Source organism: Nestor notabilis, unplaced genomic scaffold (assembly GCF_000696875.1).
Source record: "Nestor notabilis isolate BGI_N333 unplaced genomic scaffold, ASM69687v1 scaffold2465, whole genome shotgun sequence".
Lineage (NCBI taxonomy): Eukaryota > Metazoa > Chordata > Aves > Psittaciformes > Psittacidae > Nestor > Nestor notabilis.
Window position 1 is genome coordinate 75,507 of NW_009929689.1, and position 18,847 is coordinate 94,353.

At 39.3% G+C, this 18,847-nt stretch overlaps 1 protein-coding gene across 1 annotated transcript in view; it reads right to left on the reverse strand.

Annotated features, from left to right (window-relative positions):
• The window catches only part of LOC104406184 (zinc finger protein GLIS3-like), a gene marked incomplete at its 5' end in the record, with an annotated part of 40,715 nt that extends 23,694 nt beyond the window's left edge, over positions 1 to 17,021 (reverse strand). The window contains 3 exons of the mRNA XM_010015101.1: positions 2,605 to 2,746; positions 15,291 to 15,401; positions 16,860 to 17,021. Coding sequence (XP_010013403.1) covers positions 2,605 to 2,746; positions 15,291 to 15,401; positions 16,860 to 17,021 — 415 coding nt within the window. The remainder of the gene's footprint in view (positions 1 to 2,604; positions 2,747 to 15,290; positions 15,402 to 16,859) is intronic.
• Positions 17,022 to 18,847: the final 1,826 nt, after the last annotated feature.

Sequence of the window (18,847 nt, forward strand, 5' to 3'; positions counted from 1 at the left end):
GTACTTGAAAAGTACCACAGACACATTTCAGCTAATATGTTGTTTCTAACAGTCCCCAGCAAAAGTTACAAATTTTATTTTCAGAATAGCCTCAAAGTTTTTCTTTACATTTAGGAAAAATGCTGTTTTCAGAGAATTTTGAAGGGTAGCTTCTCTAAGGCAGGACACACAAGCTTTCATATATTTTGCTTTTGTCTTCTTTGGGGCATGAACAATTCTCATGTTGCCGTTTAAATAAAATAATTCCTTCCCTGTTGGAGTTATCTCACTTACTCACATAATACATTATTATGTAGCAGCCCTGATGAGTAGTTAATGAAACAAATCATTTCAACTGTATTGGGTGGTTGTCAAAATGAAATGACATGAATTCGTCTATACCTGACATAATACCCACAGTAACTGAAGTGAACCCACACAAATGAATAAAACTACAAGAAATTTGCCAGGTTACAGATAACTGTGAACACATGTAAGGGAAAGAAGTTTATTAATTACCAAGAAATTAATGCTGATAAAAGTATGTTGATTAATATTACAAAAATTGCTGAACTATAAGAGGCAGTGCCAAGTAAGAAAAAAAATAAGCCAATATAAATTATTATATCAAAGAATGTCCATAGTTAGTAGTGCTGTGATTGAAAGATGAAGTATGATGCTTTGATGAACGACAAAAAATAATACCACAGTCTCAGAAGCTGTCTATGGGACATCATGACTGCAGGCACTTGCCAGCTAAGGGCTGGCTGGAGGCAATAGTTTTACTTGGCCTAGGATCCTGACAATTCATGGAGTAGCAGTTTGTTTGAGCTGTCTGGACTGGTTTGGACTGACTAAGCATCTGGAGTTTGACACTTAATTGTAGTCTGAAAACTACACTGGTAAAAGAGCTGAGTGCTCAACAGATTCCAGTAGAAATCTCTGCGAATGTCCTCAACTTCTGAAAATCTGGTCTTAGCTCATCTCCACCAATCCTGTTGGGCAGAGAAGTGATTTAGAGCAGCCGAGTGAAGAAGGACTTGCGGGTGTTGGTAGATGAGAAACTGAACATGACCCAGCAGTGTGCATTCACAGCCCAGAAGGCCAATCGTATCCCGGGCTGCATCAAAAGAAGCGTGACCAGCAGGTTGAAGGTGATCTTGCCCCTCTATGCTGCTCTTGTGAGACCTCATTTGGAGTACTGTGTGCAGTTCTGGTGTCCTCAACATAAGAAGGACATGGAGCTGTTGGAGCAAGTCCAGAGGAGGGCCACGAGGATGATAAGGAAGCTAGAGCATCCCCTATATGACAACAGGCTGAGAAGGTTGCAGCTGTTCAGCCTGGACAAGAGAAGCTGCATGGAGACCTCACAGCAGCCTTCCAGTATCTGAAGGGAGCCCACACGGATGCTGGAAAGGTACTCTTCATTAGGGGATCTTAGCTATAGGACAAGGGGTAATGGGTTTAAACTTAAACAAGGGCAGTTCAGGTTGGATATAAGGAAGAAGTTCTTTACTGAGAGGGTGGTGAGGCACTGGAATGGGTTGCCTAAGGAAGTTGTGAATGCTCCATCCCTGGCAGTGTTCAAGGCCACGTTGGACGGAGTCTTTGGTGACATGGTTTAGTGCGAGGCGTCCCCGCCCATGGCAGGGGGGTTGGAACTAGATGATCTTAAGGTTCTTTCCAACCCAAACTATTCTATGATTGTATGATCATCACCAACTAGTGTGTAGCTCTCAACAGCCTTGTGAAAACGCATCATAGAACTGGTAGTTTTACAAGCCACTCAGTAAAATAAAGCCACTTATTGATGTGACCACTTCATATAATGTCATTTTTAGCACTTCACATAACATTCAGATAATTCTTTCTCTTCCTACATCTGTTTCTCAATTGAAAGTTGAACTACCAGAAGATGCATTCTGCCTGAAAATTAAAAACTGATGCTTTTACAACTACTAAAATACTGCATTAAAAATGGCAAAATCCTGACCATCACTGTCTTCAGCTCTGACATATTATCACTCATAACTTATCAAATGTTTCAGATTTAGCTGAGATGTAAACAACTGTACATTTTGCTAGGTATGACAGTGTTAAGTATTTTAATATGAAAATCTCAGATGCTTAACTGAAACAATAAAATAGGATTATCACCTTTATAGCACAAATGTGTTTATTGGTATAGTTATAGCTATAATATGAGAGCTCACAATGCAACGTTTAAGTTCATTAATGTAGATCTATTGGAAAACTGGTATGTGATACCTGAATAAGGAAAAGAAAAAATACTTGTTTGATTTCTCAATTAGGCTTAATGAATTCAAGATGTCTACAAGGAATGGTAGAAGTGAACTGCTAGCACAAGGCAAATGCCTACAGATCAAAAATACTGCTTTTCATTCCAGCAGGTCTTTTAATGGATAAAATATGATTCGTCCTGCCTCCCTCGAAAAAAAACCCAGTTAAAAATCTGTTCAAAAGCTATCTTTTCATATTATATTGCAGATTCTATCCTTCTAATGAGATAGATATGGATTTTAGAGTACATCCTACTCTGCAAAGCCATCCCTAATCTTCAATGAGCAATAATACAGCAGGCTGTTTATTTGTCTTTTTCTATACCTGGGTAAATATTGTGAGCAAGCCGTGGGGAGTGTCCCATAGTATTATCTGCAGCATCATGCGGCGATGGTGCTGGCTGGAGGGGCTGGACTGCAAGGCAGTTGTTCAGGATGTCCAGGCCAGCTTCTGCATTTGATCGCAACTGAAACACAGGAGATAAAAAAGGAGACAAAAAAAAAAAAATAAATCAATCACACAGATCCTTAAGACACTGAAAAATTATAATGAAGAAATGGTGAGGGGTTGAAGAAAGAAATGGAGCACAGGCAAAATTTTTCTCTTTTAAATCCTGGTTAATAACTTTCCATTACATCAGGCATTTTTTTGAATCTGAATAAGGAAAGTCTTTCAAATACTTAACAATACTGTACTCAGAACAACGGCTAGTTGTACAGATAAGACCTTATTCTGGTTTTATTGCTATCACTAGTAACATGGCTTTTTCATGACATTAAGTGCATGTGAAACTAAATGCCAGATATATACAGATTCAAATTCTTATCAGCTACACTATTAATGAGCATTATGTGACTTTAAATTTCTATGGAGTCTAATAAGAAAAAAATTCTGACCTATAAAAAAATCAGGATTCTGTCACACAGAATACAAATTTACAGAGGTTGCCTGTGTGACACTGCTTGCGCTCTTTTCTTTTGGGAGTAGGAAACTGATAAATTTTCTATGATCAGATAGCACTAATATGGATGAAGAGTGAGCAGAAAAAGAAAATGAGAGCTAAGTATTAGTTACAAGTATTAACAGCAACCATCTATTTTACACATTTTTCTATTTTGCATCATTCAGGTTTGGTTTGCATCTGCAAATCCTTTGGTACTGAAAACAGATCTATCATGACAACCTGTGCTGATATAAATTTTCTGGCTTGTCCAATAGTTAATGTTTATAAAAACAAACAAAACCCAGGATCAACTACAGAAAACCAAAACCAGTGAAACAAATACTGGGAGACAGCTGTGATCTCATTTTTGATTCACAGAATCACAGAATGAACTAGGTGGAAAAAGACCTTTAAGATCATCAAGTCCAACCAGTACCCCAGGCCTGCAAAGACCATCACTAAACCATATCCCTGAGGAACTCATTAACAAATTTTCTAAACACTTCCCTGGGCAGCCTGTTCCAATGCCTGATAACTCTCTCAGTGAAGAAATTTTTCCTAATATCCAATGTAAACCTCCCGTGGCACAGCTTGGGGCTTTTTCCTCTTGTCCTATCACTTGTTACCTGGGAGAAGAGACCAAACTCACCTCACTACAACCTCCTTTCAGGTAGTTGTAGAGAATGCTAAGGTCCCCCCTGAGCCTTCTCTTCTCCAGACTAAACAACCCGAGTTCCCTCAGTTGTTCTGTGTAACGCTTATTCTCCAGTCAAAAGCAGAGAGCAGAGAAATCTGAGTTATTATTTTTTTTTAGTATGTGAAGAAACACGAAACAGACGATGAACAGACAGATGTAAACCAACCATTCACTGCATCCATAAAATTTTATCTTCAGTTAAAAATGCTATACGGGAGAAATAACAATTGAACAGATCTAACTGCTTCAGTCTGTTTCTTGCTTTGCTCTAAAGGCAATTCATTTCTTTTCCAGCCTAGACTTATCCACCACCTGTAAAAGATACATGATATCCTCTGACTTTTGTATAAATCATAGCCCAGCACAAACCTCCGAGCATCCTTGCGCAATATCTTGATTCCCCCATGATCACCTTGCTTCCTTCATGATCACTCAGCTAAGCACCAGTACAATCACACTAAGACTGAAAACTTGGCAGTCTATTTTCGAGAACTGTAAGGTTAGAAAGTTATACTGCTGAATGATGAAATCACGGTTTTGCCATGCTGATCACAGACATTTTCTGTGTGCTGTAATGCAGCTTGCATTTATGGCTGACCAAGGTGAATGTTAAAAATCAGTTGCTCAGCTCACTTATAACTTCCCTGTATGAAATATTTGTTCTATATAACAAATAAAGTTGTGGTAGGTAATTAGCAGAATAATGAGTGCTATGCATTCTAGACACTTCACCAGCTTTGTTGCCCTTCTCTGAACCTTCTCGAGCAACCCAGTATCTCTTCCATAGAAAGGGGCCCAGAACTGAACACAGGATTCGAGGTGCAGCCTCACCAGTGCCCAGTGCAGGGGGATGATCACTGCCCTGGCCCTGCTGGCCACACTATTGCTGATAAAGGCCAGGATGCTGTTGCCCTTCCTGGCTGCCTGGGCACAAGCTGGCTCATGTTCAGCTCTGTCAATCAGCACCCCCAGCTCCTTTTCCATAAGCAGCTTTCCAGCCACTCTTCCCCAAGCCTGGAGTGTTGCCTGGGGTTGTTGTGGCCCAAGTACAAGACTCAGCACTTGGGGTGGTGTGGCCCAAATGCAGGATGTGGCCCTTTGCCTTGTTGAACCTCACACTGCTGGCCATAGCCCATCGATCCAGCCTGTCCAGATCCCTCTGCAGAGACTTCCTATCCTCCAGCAGGTCAACTCTCATGCCCGACTTGATTCGTCCGCAGATTTACCGAGGGTTCACTCAATCCCCTTGTCCCTATCACTGATAAAGGTATTAAACAGAACTCTCTGCAATACTGAGCCCTGGGGCACACCACTAGCGACCACCTGCCAACTGGATGTACTCCACTCTTTGGGCCCCACCATCCAGCCAGTTGTATACCCAATGAAGAGTACACCCATCCAAGACATGAGCAGCCAGTTTCTCCAGGAGAAAACTGTGGGAAATGTCAAAGGCTTTTTTAAAGTCTAGATAGACAACATCCACAGCCTTTCCCTCATGCACTTAGCATGTCACCTTGTCATAGAAGACGATCAGGTTAGTCAAGCAGGACCTGCCTTTCATAAACCCCTTCTGACTGAGCCTGATCACCTGGTTGTCCTGTATGTGCCACATGATGGCACTCAAGATGATCTCCTCTATTACCTTCCCCAGCACCAAGGTCAGACTGACAGGCCTGTAGTTTCCCATATCCTCTTTCCAGCCCTTCTTATAAATGGGCATGATATCTGCTAACCTCCACTCAGCTGGGACTTCCAAGGACTGCTGATAAATGACGGAAAGTGGCTTAGTGAGCATTCTGCCACCTCCCTCAGTACCCTTGGGTGGATTCAATCCAGCCTCATAGACTTGTATGCGTTCAAATGGTGTAGCAGGTCGCTGTCCATTTCCCCTTGGATTATGGGGTCTTTGTTTTGCTCCCTGCCTTCCAGCTCAGGGGGCTGGGTACCTGGATAGAACAACTGGTCTTACTGTTAAAGACTGAGGCAAAGGCATTAAGTATCTCAGCCTTTTCCTCATCCTTTGTCCCTGTGTTTCACCTCACATCCAGTAGAGGATGGAGATTCTCACTAGCCCTTCTTTTGTTGCTAACATACTTATAGAAACATGTTTATTGTTTTTTACTGCAGTAGCCAAATTAAATTTAACTGGACTTTGGCCCTTCTCATTTTCTCCCTGCCTAACCTTACAATATTCTTGTAGGCCTCTTGAGTTGGCTGCCCCTTCTTCCAAAGTAAAAAAAGAGTAATAAACTCTTTTTTTTTCCCTAAGTTCCAGTCAAAGCTCTCTGTTCAGCCAGGCCAGTCTTCTTAGCCACCAGCTCATCTTTTGGCACATGGGGGTGGCCTCCTCCTGAACCTTTAAGGTTTCCTGCTTGAAGAATGTCCAGCCTTCCTGGACTCCTTTGCCCTTCAGAGTTGCCTCCCAATGTCAATCAGGCCGCTAAAGAAAGAAGGGTTCCTGATTGCTTAAGCCCACTCCCATGCATATGCTGTGGCAGGCAAGTGAAGACACACAATTGGAGAAAATAATAGTGTTTGCTACCAAAAATGAACCTGAAGAATGTAAAACACTTTGGGCACACACTGACAGCTGTTTGCAGAGTTTTGAGACAATACGGATTTTTTATTTTTTATGTTTTATTTTTTTTTAAATGTGTAAATATAATGAGGGTGACTTATTCCTTCTGGTACACTTTTCAACACATAACACTGCCAAAGCTCACAGGAGTACAAACTCAGGGCAGAAACCAAGTTCAGGGAGGAGTCATGATGTGAAATAGCAAATGCTGGTATCAGACTGTACCAACAATCTCCTGATTACAACAACCACAATAGCATCCTGAAAAACATTGGGAGGGTTTTGTTGTTTCCTCCTCTACATTCACCCCTGGCAAAGCATATCCCTGATGATGTAGCGTTTTTTTAAGAAACGCCTCATGCAGCAGCTGGATGAGGGGTGGGATTCAGCAACAGTCAGTCCTCCATCGCTTTCAGGGTATGTTTTCTTGTTTCTCACTGACCACACTCAAAAGAACTGGTCATTTGTAGTCTCAAAAGTTTTCCAACAAATTGTATGATTAAATTCCTTAAACACTGCTGCCATTCCTAATCCCTTTTTGCCAACATCCCTTTCAGGAAAAATTGCTGCACACCATGGTGCCTGATTTATATTTCATTTTGAAAACAGGAAGTAAAGGGATTAAAGCTGGGGATTAAAACACTTGCTCTTTACTGCATTTTTTCTGCAGAATAGTTTCTTAGTTGCCATGGGCACTGCTCACTGACCCTTAGCCCCTGAATGCACTTCTTTTTGCATTTGTGACATCTCTTAAATGGACTCCATAGAGAAAAATGAGGGAAAATATCCTTACGTTCAGCTGCTCTCAATGCAAGAAAATAGGTTTGCTTCCCTTTCAATCCATTCTCTCTTTTGCTATTTTAACAGTGAAATCTTGACTAAGAGTTTTAATAAGGGCAAGTGAAACCTGAAAAACGCAGAAGCAAACTGGGCTCATAATGCAGGATCTGGAAGTTTACTTCCCCACGAGGCGGGTGTTCATAAGCAGAGCGATTTCTCCAAATTAATATAGTCACATAATGGACAATGTCACTGATAACTGGATTAGTGCCCGAATAACCTGCTGAAATACCAACGATGGAATGCTGTAACCCTCCTTGGATTCCTCTTTCCTTAGCAATTAAACATTCTGAGTTAGAATAAAAAAAAATAAATTAATTTATTTCCTGTGAGAAACACATCAAGCATTGTGTTTCTGGATTCTCAAATACTGAGAAATGAAAGAATATAATGGAAATAAGTGTTGTGAAATTAAATAAACCAAGGATACTAGTTAAAGAAAATCATCAGACATTGTTTTCTATTCATGTTCTCCACTAAATCTAAATGGTGGTGTAAAGTCTTGTTTATTTCAAAATCTATAAAGAAACTGGTAGCTTCATCAATTGTGCAGTAAAACCAACACGTAGTCACCATAAAAAAGCCTGCTTCTACTGTAAAACAATGTAAATAATGACCAATGAAGAAATGAACACCCTGTAAGACGCAAGAGTTCTGTATTATTTTGCTGAGGGAAAAATATATTTGCTGACATGACTCACATACAAAGGTAGACAGTCTCTCAAAGCTTTACAGAAAACTCCACATTAACCTGTAATGAAAACACTTGTATGTCTTACTTCCAGAGAAATACTGTTCAATAGAGGATATCATGTCTTTAAGTACTTGGGATTTTTTTCCCATTTCTCTTAATGTTTTCATGGTAAGATGGACAGGTTTATATACATTATACATAACAGGGCTCTGAGACAGAAGCGGTGAACTGTCAGAAAAGGGATATAAAATGACTAGGATTCAGAAGAATTCAGTTACAGAGGTCTGCCTCCGAAGGTAAGGATTTTAGATCCCCTTTTTGCTAATACAGGAATTGCACAGTGACGGAAGAGCAGTATCTGCAGGATCATTACTAGCTGTGCAAGGTGGCTTCTGTAAAGCCCCCTCAGTTCAGATGGGAACCATGTTCAAGGTCAGCAGAGGCCACTCTGCAACGCAATTCCAGGAACTGCTTTGGCCAGATGATCCGTATCCTTATTTCATTATTTCTAACATGCTCCAAACCTATTGTGGACTGCTGTGCTCTGCTAGGCTCTACTACAATCCAAAGTAGGACTGCCTGTCTTTTATTCCTCCTCAGCACACCTGAAAAGATTCCTTCAGATATCATAGGAACAAATCCTGGAAGAGTCCATCTTCACTGGAAGAATGTTTTGACAATTCCACAAAAGCTGCTGTTCAGCCACCATCTTACAATTGATCAGTTTGTGTCAAAAGCAAAATTATTAGGCAGAAATGAACCAAGCTGGACCTTGCACATATGCCTGTGCACATATCCCTTATCTCCTGAGGTCTCACCATGCCCTTCATTCCTTACTGATTTAGTAGATGTGCCATATACACTACAATTCAAAAACCTCTAACAGCTGTAGACAGCTGTCCTGGGTTCAGCTACAGCAGTCATTTTTTCTCCTTATTAGTAGCTGGTGCAGGGCTGTGGTTTTGACTTTCAGCCTGGGAACAATGCTGATAACACCGATGTTTTTAGTTGTTGCTAAATAATGTTCACTCCGACCAACGACTTTCTCAGTCTCATGCTCTGCCAGGGAGGAGGGGAAGCCGGGAGGAAGCAGAGGCAGGACACCTGACCCAAACTGGCCAAAGGGGTATTCCATACCACAGCACATCATGCCCAGTATAGAAACTGGGGGGAGTTACCCGGAAGGCCCAGATCGCTGCTCGGGTCGGGCTGGGTATCGGTCGGCGGGTGGTGAGCGGTTGTGTCCTTTTCCCTTGTTATTCCTCTTATCATTATTATTGGTAGCAGTAGTGGTTTGTATTATACCTTAGTTACTGGAGAGCTGTTATCTCAACTCGTGGGAGTTACATTCCTCCGATTCTCCTCCCCATCCCCCTGGGAGCGGGGGGAGGAGGAAAGAGGAGAGGAGTGAGTGAGCAGAGCGGGGGTGGGGGGAGTGAGCGAGCAGCTGCGTGGTTCCAAGTTGCCGGCTGGGCTTGAACCACAACAGCTTTCAGAAATGTCCTTTGCACTGCCTCTCCCAAAGCCATGGCTCTATGCTACTTGCTTTCTGGCAGAGACAGTACAAAAATTCTGCCCTAGAAAAAGACAGGTTAAAAGACACAAGCACAATTGTGTTAGACTAAGACTAAGCACAAATCAAATAAATAAATATGGGCCAAAATATAATTAAGACTAAACCCTGTATGCTTTAGCTGATCTATGTCTCTCTGTATAGTATTGAAAAGTCCAGGAGAGACCTAGGAGGTGTTAAACTATCTTGCCATCTGAATCCATGCATGGTTTCCTCCAGACCCACTTGATTCAGCTAAGATGATGCAGGTTTCCAGAAGACAGACAGCTTTCAGAGGCAGTTGTCAAGTAAGCATTCAATATATAAAAGCTCGTCTGTATGCATCTGAGCCATAACTAATTTACATAACAAGATCAAAGACATAGTCTGGGCACTGTTAAAACCACCAAAGAATTAAAAATAAGTCAGCTGACAGATGATACTAGTTGGTACAAACTGTCTTCCAGTTCAAGGCCCAGACCAAGACTTTTACATTCCCTTCAGCTAGTCTTGTTTACCTGAATTACTGAAAAGGAATTAGCTATTCTTTTCTTCCACAAAGATGGAGCTAACCAGTTGTGTCCTTATCCATTACACTTTAGTTAAATGGAAACAATCATTTAGTTGTTGTTTGTTTTATTCTTTGGCTTTTGGGGTTTTGGTTTGGTTTTTGTTTTCAAGACACTCTGTCTTAAATAACTATTATACATTACAACAGTTGTTTGCTAGTATAATTATGGACAAAATTAAACCTTACCTAAAAGCATAGCCAATGCATTGTTCAGATGACAAGGTAGATATTACTAAACTGATCTTGTACTTGCCAAACAGCTGTACAAAATAAAAGTACTCTTTTGTCCTTTTTTTTTCTTATCTCCTATCTGTTTGAAAATACACTTTAAAAAAGGCATTAGACATTGCAGATGTTCATGACAAGATCTACACAAAGCCAGTGGAGTGTCCATTCCATTCACAGTGGGACTTGCACTATGTGCAGGAGTCTTCAGCAAGACTCCTGCAAAAATAGCAAATAGTTTTCATGGTATACTTATATCAAAAAGATGATGTTTCTATACTTGTACAAGGCTGTATGCTAGCTTGCACAACAAATCAATCTTTATGAAGGGCATAATGCCAGTATTTGTCTTGTATATTGGCTTCAAATCACTGAGTATGCAATAGTGCAGGCTCTGGATTTTGTTAAAGATTTATTATATAATTTTGTTTTCACTAACTTTAATAAAAAGACTTACAAGCTAAAACTATGGATTAATATTTTCAAAACTAGCATCTTCAATTCACAGATGAAAGAAATTTGCTGTTTACTGAAAACACAAAATGTAACACACTGAAAATAAACTTATTTGTGTCAAGTAGTGCATTTTTTGACTAGTCAGAGTCTCTACAGGATGATTCAAGGAACAAAATTACTGAGCCCTGTTGAAGACACCAAAGCAAAGCTCTGAACTGTAGCCTTCCTTATTAAAGCTGCCTGTATGTTCCAATAGAATTTCTAATGGACAATTTAGAGGAACTCTTCATATGGAAAAAGTGAAGGAAAGAAACAGGGTGAAAGATGAGAGAATACAGGAGCATCTGGAGTGGAAGTCCTGGGATTGATCTTATCATGGCATATGCACCTCAACCACCTACATATGTTCAGTTCAGGTTGTGTATCCTAAAGACCCAAAACTACAAAGAAGGAAGATAGAATAAGAAAGAAAACTGAAAGAGAAAAGGATTATAAAAGTTGAACAAGAGAACAAAAAAAGCAGAACACATAAATTAAGGGTAGGCAGCATGAAGGTTATTTTAAATTAACAATTTAGAAGCAGATGCTTATTCTAGACAAGGCCCAAGACTCACCCAGAGTGCTTAGAGTTAACGTACACCATGTCCATTAAGTGGCTGGCATTTCAGAAGAAAGAGTGAGAGATTGCCAATAAGACGTACATAATAACCACTATTTTCCCTGATCTATTTAGCTTGATGCTGACTTCTATTCTGAAGTACGACCTTTGAGCACCAATATCCCTAGCAAAACTCACCTTTAATTTTTAACTCTGTCTCATTACCCACAGAAATACCTGTTTCCCTTTGAATCCTGTGTGGCTCTTACCTTCCATTATATGTTGTGGTATTAAACACCACACGGTAACTGTTCAACTTGCAAGAAATCCTCTAAGTAAGTTTGTTGTCCATTCAAAGTTGAAAGAAGGAGATGACTAATAAGAGGACAGGTTTTAAAAGTTATTGTAGTCCACAGGCATGCTGTGCAATAGCATTCCTCTTAGCATCACTTTATGCTCTCATTTTGGGTGCAGTTTAGTTTTTTATCACTGACTTCCCTGCTTAGAAGGAGATCCACCCATATTCCCCAAAAGATGCTGATATCCAGGCACAGTCAGCATTTTTTAGTTTTTAAAATGAAATAAGAAGTACTGCTTTTTATCACAGTAAACGATCTTAAAATACATCCTGAACGTTGTGATGCATAGAGATTATACCTAAAATGTTTTGCTAGACATTTTCAGCATCTGTTCCCAGGTGTTTGTGTGGTATTTGTGTACATATTGTCCCTCATGTTTATGAAGAATTTTACAATTGACGATTAATGCAGGCATGGCTCTCCTTACTCTCCTCCTTTCCCCTGAAATATAGATGAAAGTTTATTGTACTATTGTTGTGGTTTAAGCCCAGCCAGCAACTCAGGACCATGCAGCCACTCACTCATTCCCCCCAGTTCTTCCTCTCCCCACTCCCAGAGGGATGGGGAGAAGAATCGGAGGAATGTAACTCCCACGTGTTGAGATAACAGCACTCCAGTAACTAAGGTATAATGCAAACCACTGCTGCTACCAATAATAATGATAACGGAAATAACAAGGGGAGAGAATACAACTGCTCGCCACCCACTGACTGATACCCAGCCCGACCCGAGCAGCAATCTGAGCCTTCCGGGTAACTCCCCCCAGTTTATATACTGGGCATGACGTGCTGTGGTATGGAATATCCCTTTGGCCAGTTTGGGTCAGGTGTCCTGTCTCTGCTTCCTCCTGGCTTCTCCTCTTCCCTGGCAGAGCATGAGACTGAGAAAGTCGTTGGTCGGAGTGAACATTATTTAGCAACAACTAAAAACATCGGTGTTATCAGCGTTGTCCCCAGACTGAAAGTCAAAACCACAGCCCTGCACCAGCTACTAATAAGGAGAAAAAATGACTGCTGTAGCTGAACCCAGGACAACTATCCACTAAATTGCTTGCATTAAATATATTTGTGCCATCATCTTCTTGGTCTGTAGGATTTCATCCCATTACCTGGAGCAATTCCCAGTTATTTGGTGAATGGCCAGAGGCTGGGGGTTGGGGGGGGGAGAGGGAGAGGGGGAAATTTAGAGAAAGGGCATTTTTGCCCCACATGGTAAGCCATAAACAAAAGTTGCTTAAAATAATTCAGAGATGGAAATTTATCTATATCACATTGCATAATCTGGCTCCATCTTTGAGGGCCAAGAAAGACAGATCTACAAAATCTGGGCTGAAGATTCCATGTAAAGTTTAGCACAGCAAGTAGTTAATTCCACTGTTGTGAATATACTTCATCCTGCTATTTTAAGTCTCTGCAACATAAAAGACTCATTTGCAGGTACAGTCTTGGAGAGCCAGCAATTTAAGACACCACAATAATGTCACTTGTGTTGGGGGAGGTTAAAAGGAGGATTAAAAGCAGTCAGGCATGATACATTAAATGAATCCATGACTAACGGGGTGTAACAGCAAAGAGTTTTATTCTTTTCAACAGAATAGATCCCTAGGGCTGGAAGTATTAGTCCACTGTGCCTTTATCACCTTGGAATTTTTATAGTTATTTTTGATGAATTCACAATTTTGTAAAGACTCTTTCGACATTATGCCAATTTTCACTTTTAATTAAAACCATAAATAACCTTAATTCTGCATTAAAAGGTTTATTGTTTCCTACTTATTATTACTGCCAGGAAATATTTCAAATAGCAGAGCATGATGTTAGTTAGCAATTATAAGTTCATAAAGGTTCAGTAACTATGTGGTACCTTGTAAACATTGTACTTTGCAAATTTTATCCATGCTTAAAGTATCTGGCTTGATAGAAGCCACAACTTTTCTTTTCTTTTTCTGGTGGTTTGGCTTATTTCCCCTTCCATATATCAACATCTCACAGGTGACCAATGCACATAAATAAATCCTTATCAAACAGGGATGAGAAATAAGCAATTTTAAGTCTAGAATGTGCCCACAGAGAGCCAAGCAAGGAGTAAAAAGGGCCAGGACTGGCACATAAGGAGTGGAAAATAAGTAAAGTGAAATAGTGAATAAAACGCAGGAAGAAAAATCCCAGAGTGTATTGCAATCTGGCATAATGAGAGAAGGGAGATAACACATTATTTCACTTTCAATGACAGTAATGTTACAGTGCAGTTTAATAGCTATATTCAGGTCCATTTATGTCAGTTTTAGCTGACGCATCACACACAAATTTTGCAGAATGCAAAGTCTTGGTTGGCATTTACTTTACATGCCTGTAAAAGACAAGTGCCTGGGTAGCTGAGTTGCCCTCCTCAGATATGCAGGACAGGGCTCACAGACCTCCTTTGGTAGTCCTGCCTGAGGGAAGCATGAACAGGAGCAAGGTAGCCAAAGCACTGCTTACTAAGGTGAAAATTAATGCTCAGTTACCTCGTCTCTGATACAGGAGCGGGCACTCATGAGTTTAAAAGAAATTCCTCAAGATTACTACAGTGCAGTTTCTCAGAGGCTGACATGGAGGTCTCTGCTGCCATGTCTTGCTTCAAGAAACCACTGAATCAAAACGTACTCTTTCAATTTGTATAATGCAGCCTTAAAAACTGCCACTTACTGCTTCCAATGCTGTACAGGTGTTTTGCAACTTTCTACAAATGGTTGTGCATTTAACTTTAAAACTTCTGAACTATAACTTGTTTTAAATAGGGCTGTCTCAAAGTTTTGTCTATCCCTAAACCAGTTCATGCATGTTCCCCTTTTACCAGGACCAATTTCCTTTAAAATGAAAGGTTCAATTTTTATCCTCAATGATCTAAACAATCTAATGAAATATCACCAGTGATTAATAGGACATATAATGAAAAATGCTCAGGAAGAGAAATCATTCCCTTAGGTCACAACTCAGCTCTTAAAAGATGTGCTTATACATAAACAACTGCTGACTCATGGACTTGACATCCACAGGGAACCAGTGTTGTGAAATGTCTTGGTATTTGGAAGTGTCTGGCATACGTAAATATAATTTACACCTTAATATCAAATACTGCCTATGTGCCCTCAGAATCCATCCCTACATCTGCGACTGGCTATGTAAACTGGATTTTTTATGACTATGTACTTACAGACTGGCAGAACTTTAAAAACTTTAAAAAAAAAGTATGTTTACAAAAATTATTTTTTATTTGCCTCATTATGTATGTTTAGTGATTAATCATCACATCAGAAAATAAAAAGCATTAAAGTAGGCAGCCTCATTAAGTCAGTATCATTTATATAAAACCCATATCTACTATTTCCCATTAATAGTTTTTCTATCAACAGTCTGACGTCAGCACAGGTACTTGAAGATGCATTAAACAGCTAATTTTAGAACACTGACTTCTCCACACAAGCTTTACACCAGTCAGCACAGTAGAAAATTTACCTTTTTCCCCACTTGTTGGTCTTTGGAAGAATGGGCTTTCACATGCTTTCTTAGGGAACTTGGATCTGTGTATCGTTTTGTACATCCTGGAATCTGACATGCATAAGGTTTCTAAGTCAAAAAGAAAGAAGATAAAGCAGCTGTTATATCACAGATTATTTTAACTCCAGATAATTCTTTTTGAACCTTGGGATGCTGTAAGCCACATTACTACAGAGCACAAATGTTGTATGTTATTATAAGCAGAATGCTCAGTAATTTATTAGAAAGGGAAAGGAGGAAAGTGAGGCTTATAAGAAAGACAAACCAAAGGAAAGCTTTCATTATGGCACCTGTCATTGTTACCTCTTTTTCAGTAATCAGTACAATAAATATTGCTAGTTATACTCACAATTCTTCCACCCTCAGAGCCATCTTTGACTTAATCAGAAATTACATTCTTTAGAGAATCAGGTAAAGAAAGTGCAGTAAAGGCCCAGAGAGACTGTTTAGGATTATAGAAGAATCTGCTTCAGAGAAGAACAAGAAGAAAAAATGTTAGTTTACTACATGACAAAGAGAGCAAGCAAAAACCAAAGCAAGCACTGAAGATTGAAGTTTCAAAAATATTACATACAAAAATACAAATTTTAACGTGAAGTACACGACAAACTCTTTTAGCTCACATTTTCTAATAACACGTCATTTTAGAAAGATTCCTGTTCTGTAATACTTTTATATTTTTCTTAAAGCCCAACACATCTAACTCACCAAATAAATATAAATCTCTGTAAGTATCTCCTTCTGCCTAGTCTAACCCGTCCATTTTCCCTGAAGACTTGTAGGTTCACAATACATAGTATTAAATGAACTTCAGGTCCAACGGTTTGCTGAAACCAGCTATTCTGCAATTTAGACATTTACATTTCACAAAGCATTTCCGTAAACACCTGTACAAATGATTAACTTACCAGCCATACTATCTACTATTTGAAATGGATCATTTAAGTTTTGTGACTGCCATTTTATTCAAATGGCATTGTTCTCATTTTCTTTCTGGACTTCTGCTCTTTGGAAACCGCTTGTCTCTGACAAAACATCATCTTTGTTATGAAACAAAAGGTTTTAAACAAATCTCAGCTGGGACTCAAATTCACAAGCAACATTTGTTGGAATGAAAATTTTTAGATTTACAAAATTATTGTTCCTCTCTTGACTTTTCTGGTACATGGCTCAGCCTCAAGTTTAACTGAGTTTTTGTCAGAGAATAGTTGTTATTATCACGGATGGCTTCTGTGTCTTTTCATAGTGACTTTAGGTTTCCTAAAGACCATCTAAGTGGGATAAATTTACTGCCTCTGCCTGAGGCAAAGCCTATGGAGCTGCGGCCTATTTATCAACTAGTTTGGCCCATCTTCATCCATGCTTACATTATTGTGTCACTTCTGAAACACCTTAATCAGCCTCACCAGACACTTCTGCCTCCTATCTATCTCTAAGGTTATGGGGCTACCTACTGACACCAAGCTGGAGGAAAGGAGCATACTATCTAATGTATGGGAGACTGCAATGTGACTTCTGTTTCCTTACAGTGTCCACATGTGTCCGCTGGTGCTTGGCACGGTCGCTGGAGTTGCTGAAGGCTTTCTGGCAGCCAGGGTGCTGACAAAGGTACGGCTTTTCACCCGTATGGCTCCTTAAGTGAATTTTGAGATTTTCTAGTCTGGAAAAGGCTTTCTTGCAGCCCTCAAACTAGAAAAGAGAAAGAAAAAACACACTCAGGAAACTGCAACAGCAAACACTGAGCAACAGGCTGAAAGGGCTTGCAGAGACCTCCAGCCTGCTATGGCTGGATGCCCCTCTAGAGCTGAGAAAGCCTGGCTTCTCAGTGTGGGTGTTGTTGCAGGGTTTGAACCATTTAGATCATAAGAATGTATTTATCCTCCCTGCACATGACTGAATGAGGAAACTATATCCCACTCCTATCTTACATATGGGACATTGAGACCCAAAGAGACTGGTCAGCTCAGAGAGATGCACTTCTCAGTCTACCTGGGAAACACAGCCCTAGCTGATTTTCCCAATAGCAGACAGAAAGCAAAATGATAACTGTGAGGTTCCCAAGTCCTGTGCTAGCTACCCTTATCCCAGGTCTGGGCTTGTAGGATATTAGCAACTGAGCTGCATCCGTCAGTAGCAACCCAACCTGCTGAGCAACAATAAAATCATGCAGAGAAATGTCAGTCTGCTCTACCTTGCTGATGGTGATTCAAGAGGTAAAATGATTTCTAGAATATTTTAAAATATATATATCTTGGAAATAAAACCAGGAAATAAATAATATGAATTCTTTTCTATTGTATTTTTGCCAATGTTTATATGAGCAGAAAACCAGTTCTTCATCTATCATGATCCCATAGTATACTTTATCCTAAGGGAAACTAAAACCCATCAGTTCTATTTAACACCAGCATTTTTATGTATATTTCCTTTAAATTAGACTTGAATATTTATGAAAATTAGTTAGAAGTATAGGCTTTTTTAATTCAATCAGTTAAGATCCGTTAATCTCATTAGTTTCAGCTGCTGCATATCCTACTGTGCAGCATCCAAAGCACGCAGTGTATAACATGCTAGTTTGCAGTTATTGTACACTTACAAAAGTAATAGTGCATTAACAAAGATGTCAAACATTTCTAATACTAACAAAAATTTTTCAATAATGATTGAATAATACAAATAAATTTTATAATATATTATTCAGTGTGTGTATGTTTACAAAAGCACAGGTAGGAAAACTGACAGAATTCTGATTACAATTAGGTTGGCTTTCATGCAAAACTGTAACACCTTCAAAAAAGAGTAAAAAAAGGATATAAATCTTTCATCACTTAAATACCACAGTTTTTTAATTAATGCAAGAGAGACAACTTTGAAGAATAAAGTGTAATACACATATACCTATATGAATATATACAATAGCAATATTAAAATTAAGCTTAAGAAATTAAGATTGAGAAAGGGATGAACCACTCCCATCTATATCATAAGTGCAATTTTATTATTCACACACCCCAAGTTCAGAAAATTTCTCAATCTACAAAGCATTTTTATTTATATCCCATCCCTTTAAACAAAGCAAACCTACAGTGCCTTTCAGATTAACCAGTTTTGATCACTGATTATTAATTTCTGTTTGTACATTTAGTGTTGCCTTTATGAAGGTTTAGTACACAAGCAAAACATTGTTGCAAGTGTAAACATTTTTTACTTTTAGGAAACTATTATTAGAAAATATTCCAGGATACATAAATAAAAAATTTAGACAGATATCTCTTACAATTGCCTGGATAAAAATACCACATTTTATTAGGAAAAAGTAAAGAGTGGAGAAAGCATAAAACACAAGAGAGCTGAAAGACTGATATAACAAATGGCCTTTGGAAACTGAAACCATTCAAGAGCAGCTAGACTAAAATAACAAAGAAACCTACTGATTAGCCCATCTTATGTGGACAAGTTGTTATTTCTTACTGAATTCATAAAAGAACAACCATCCATTCTAATGAGAGTAACTG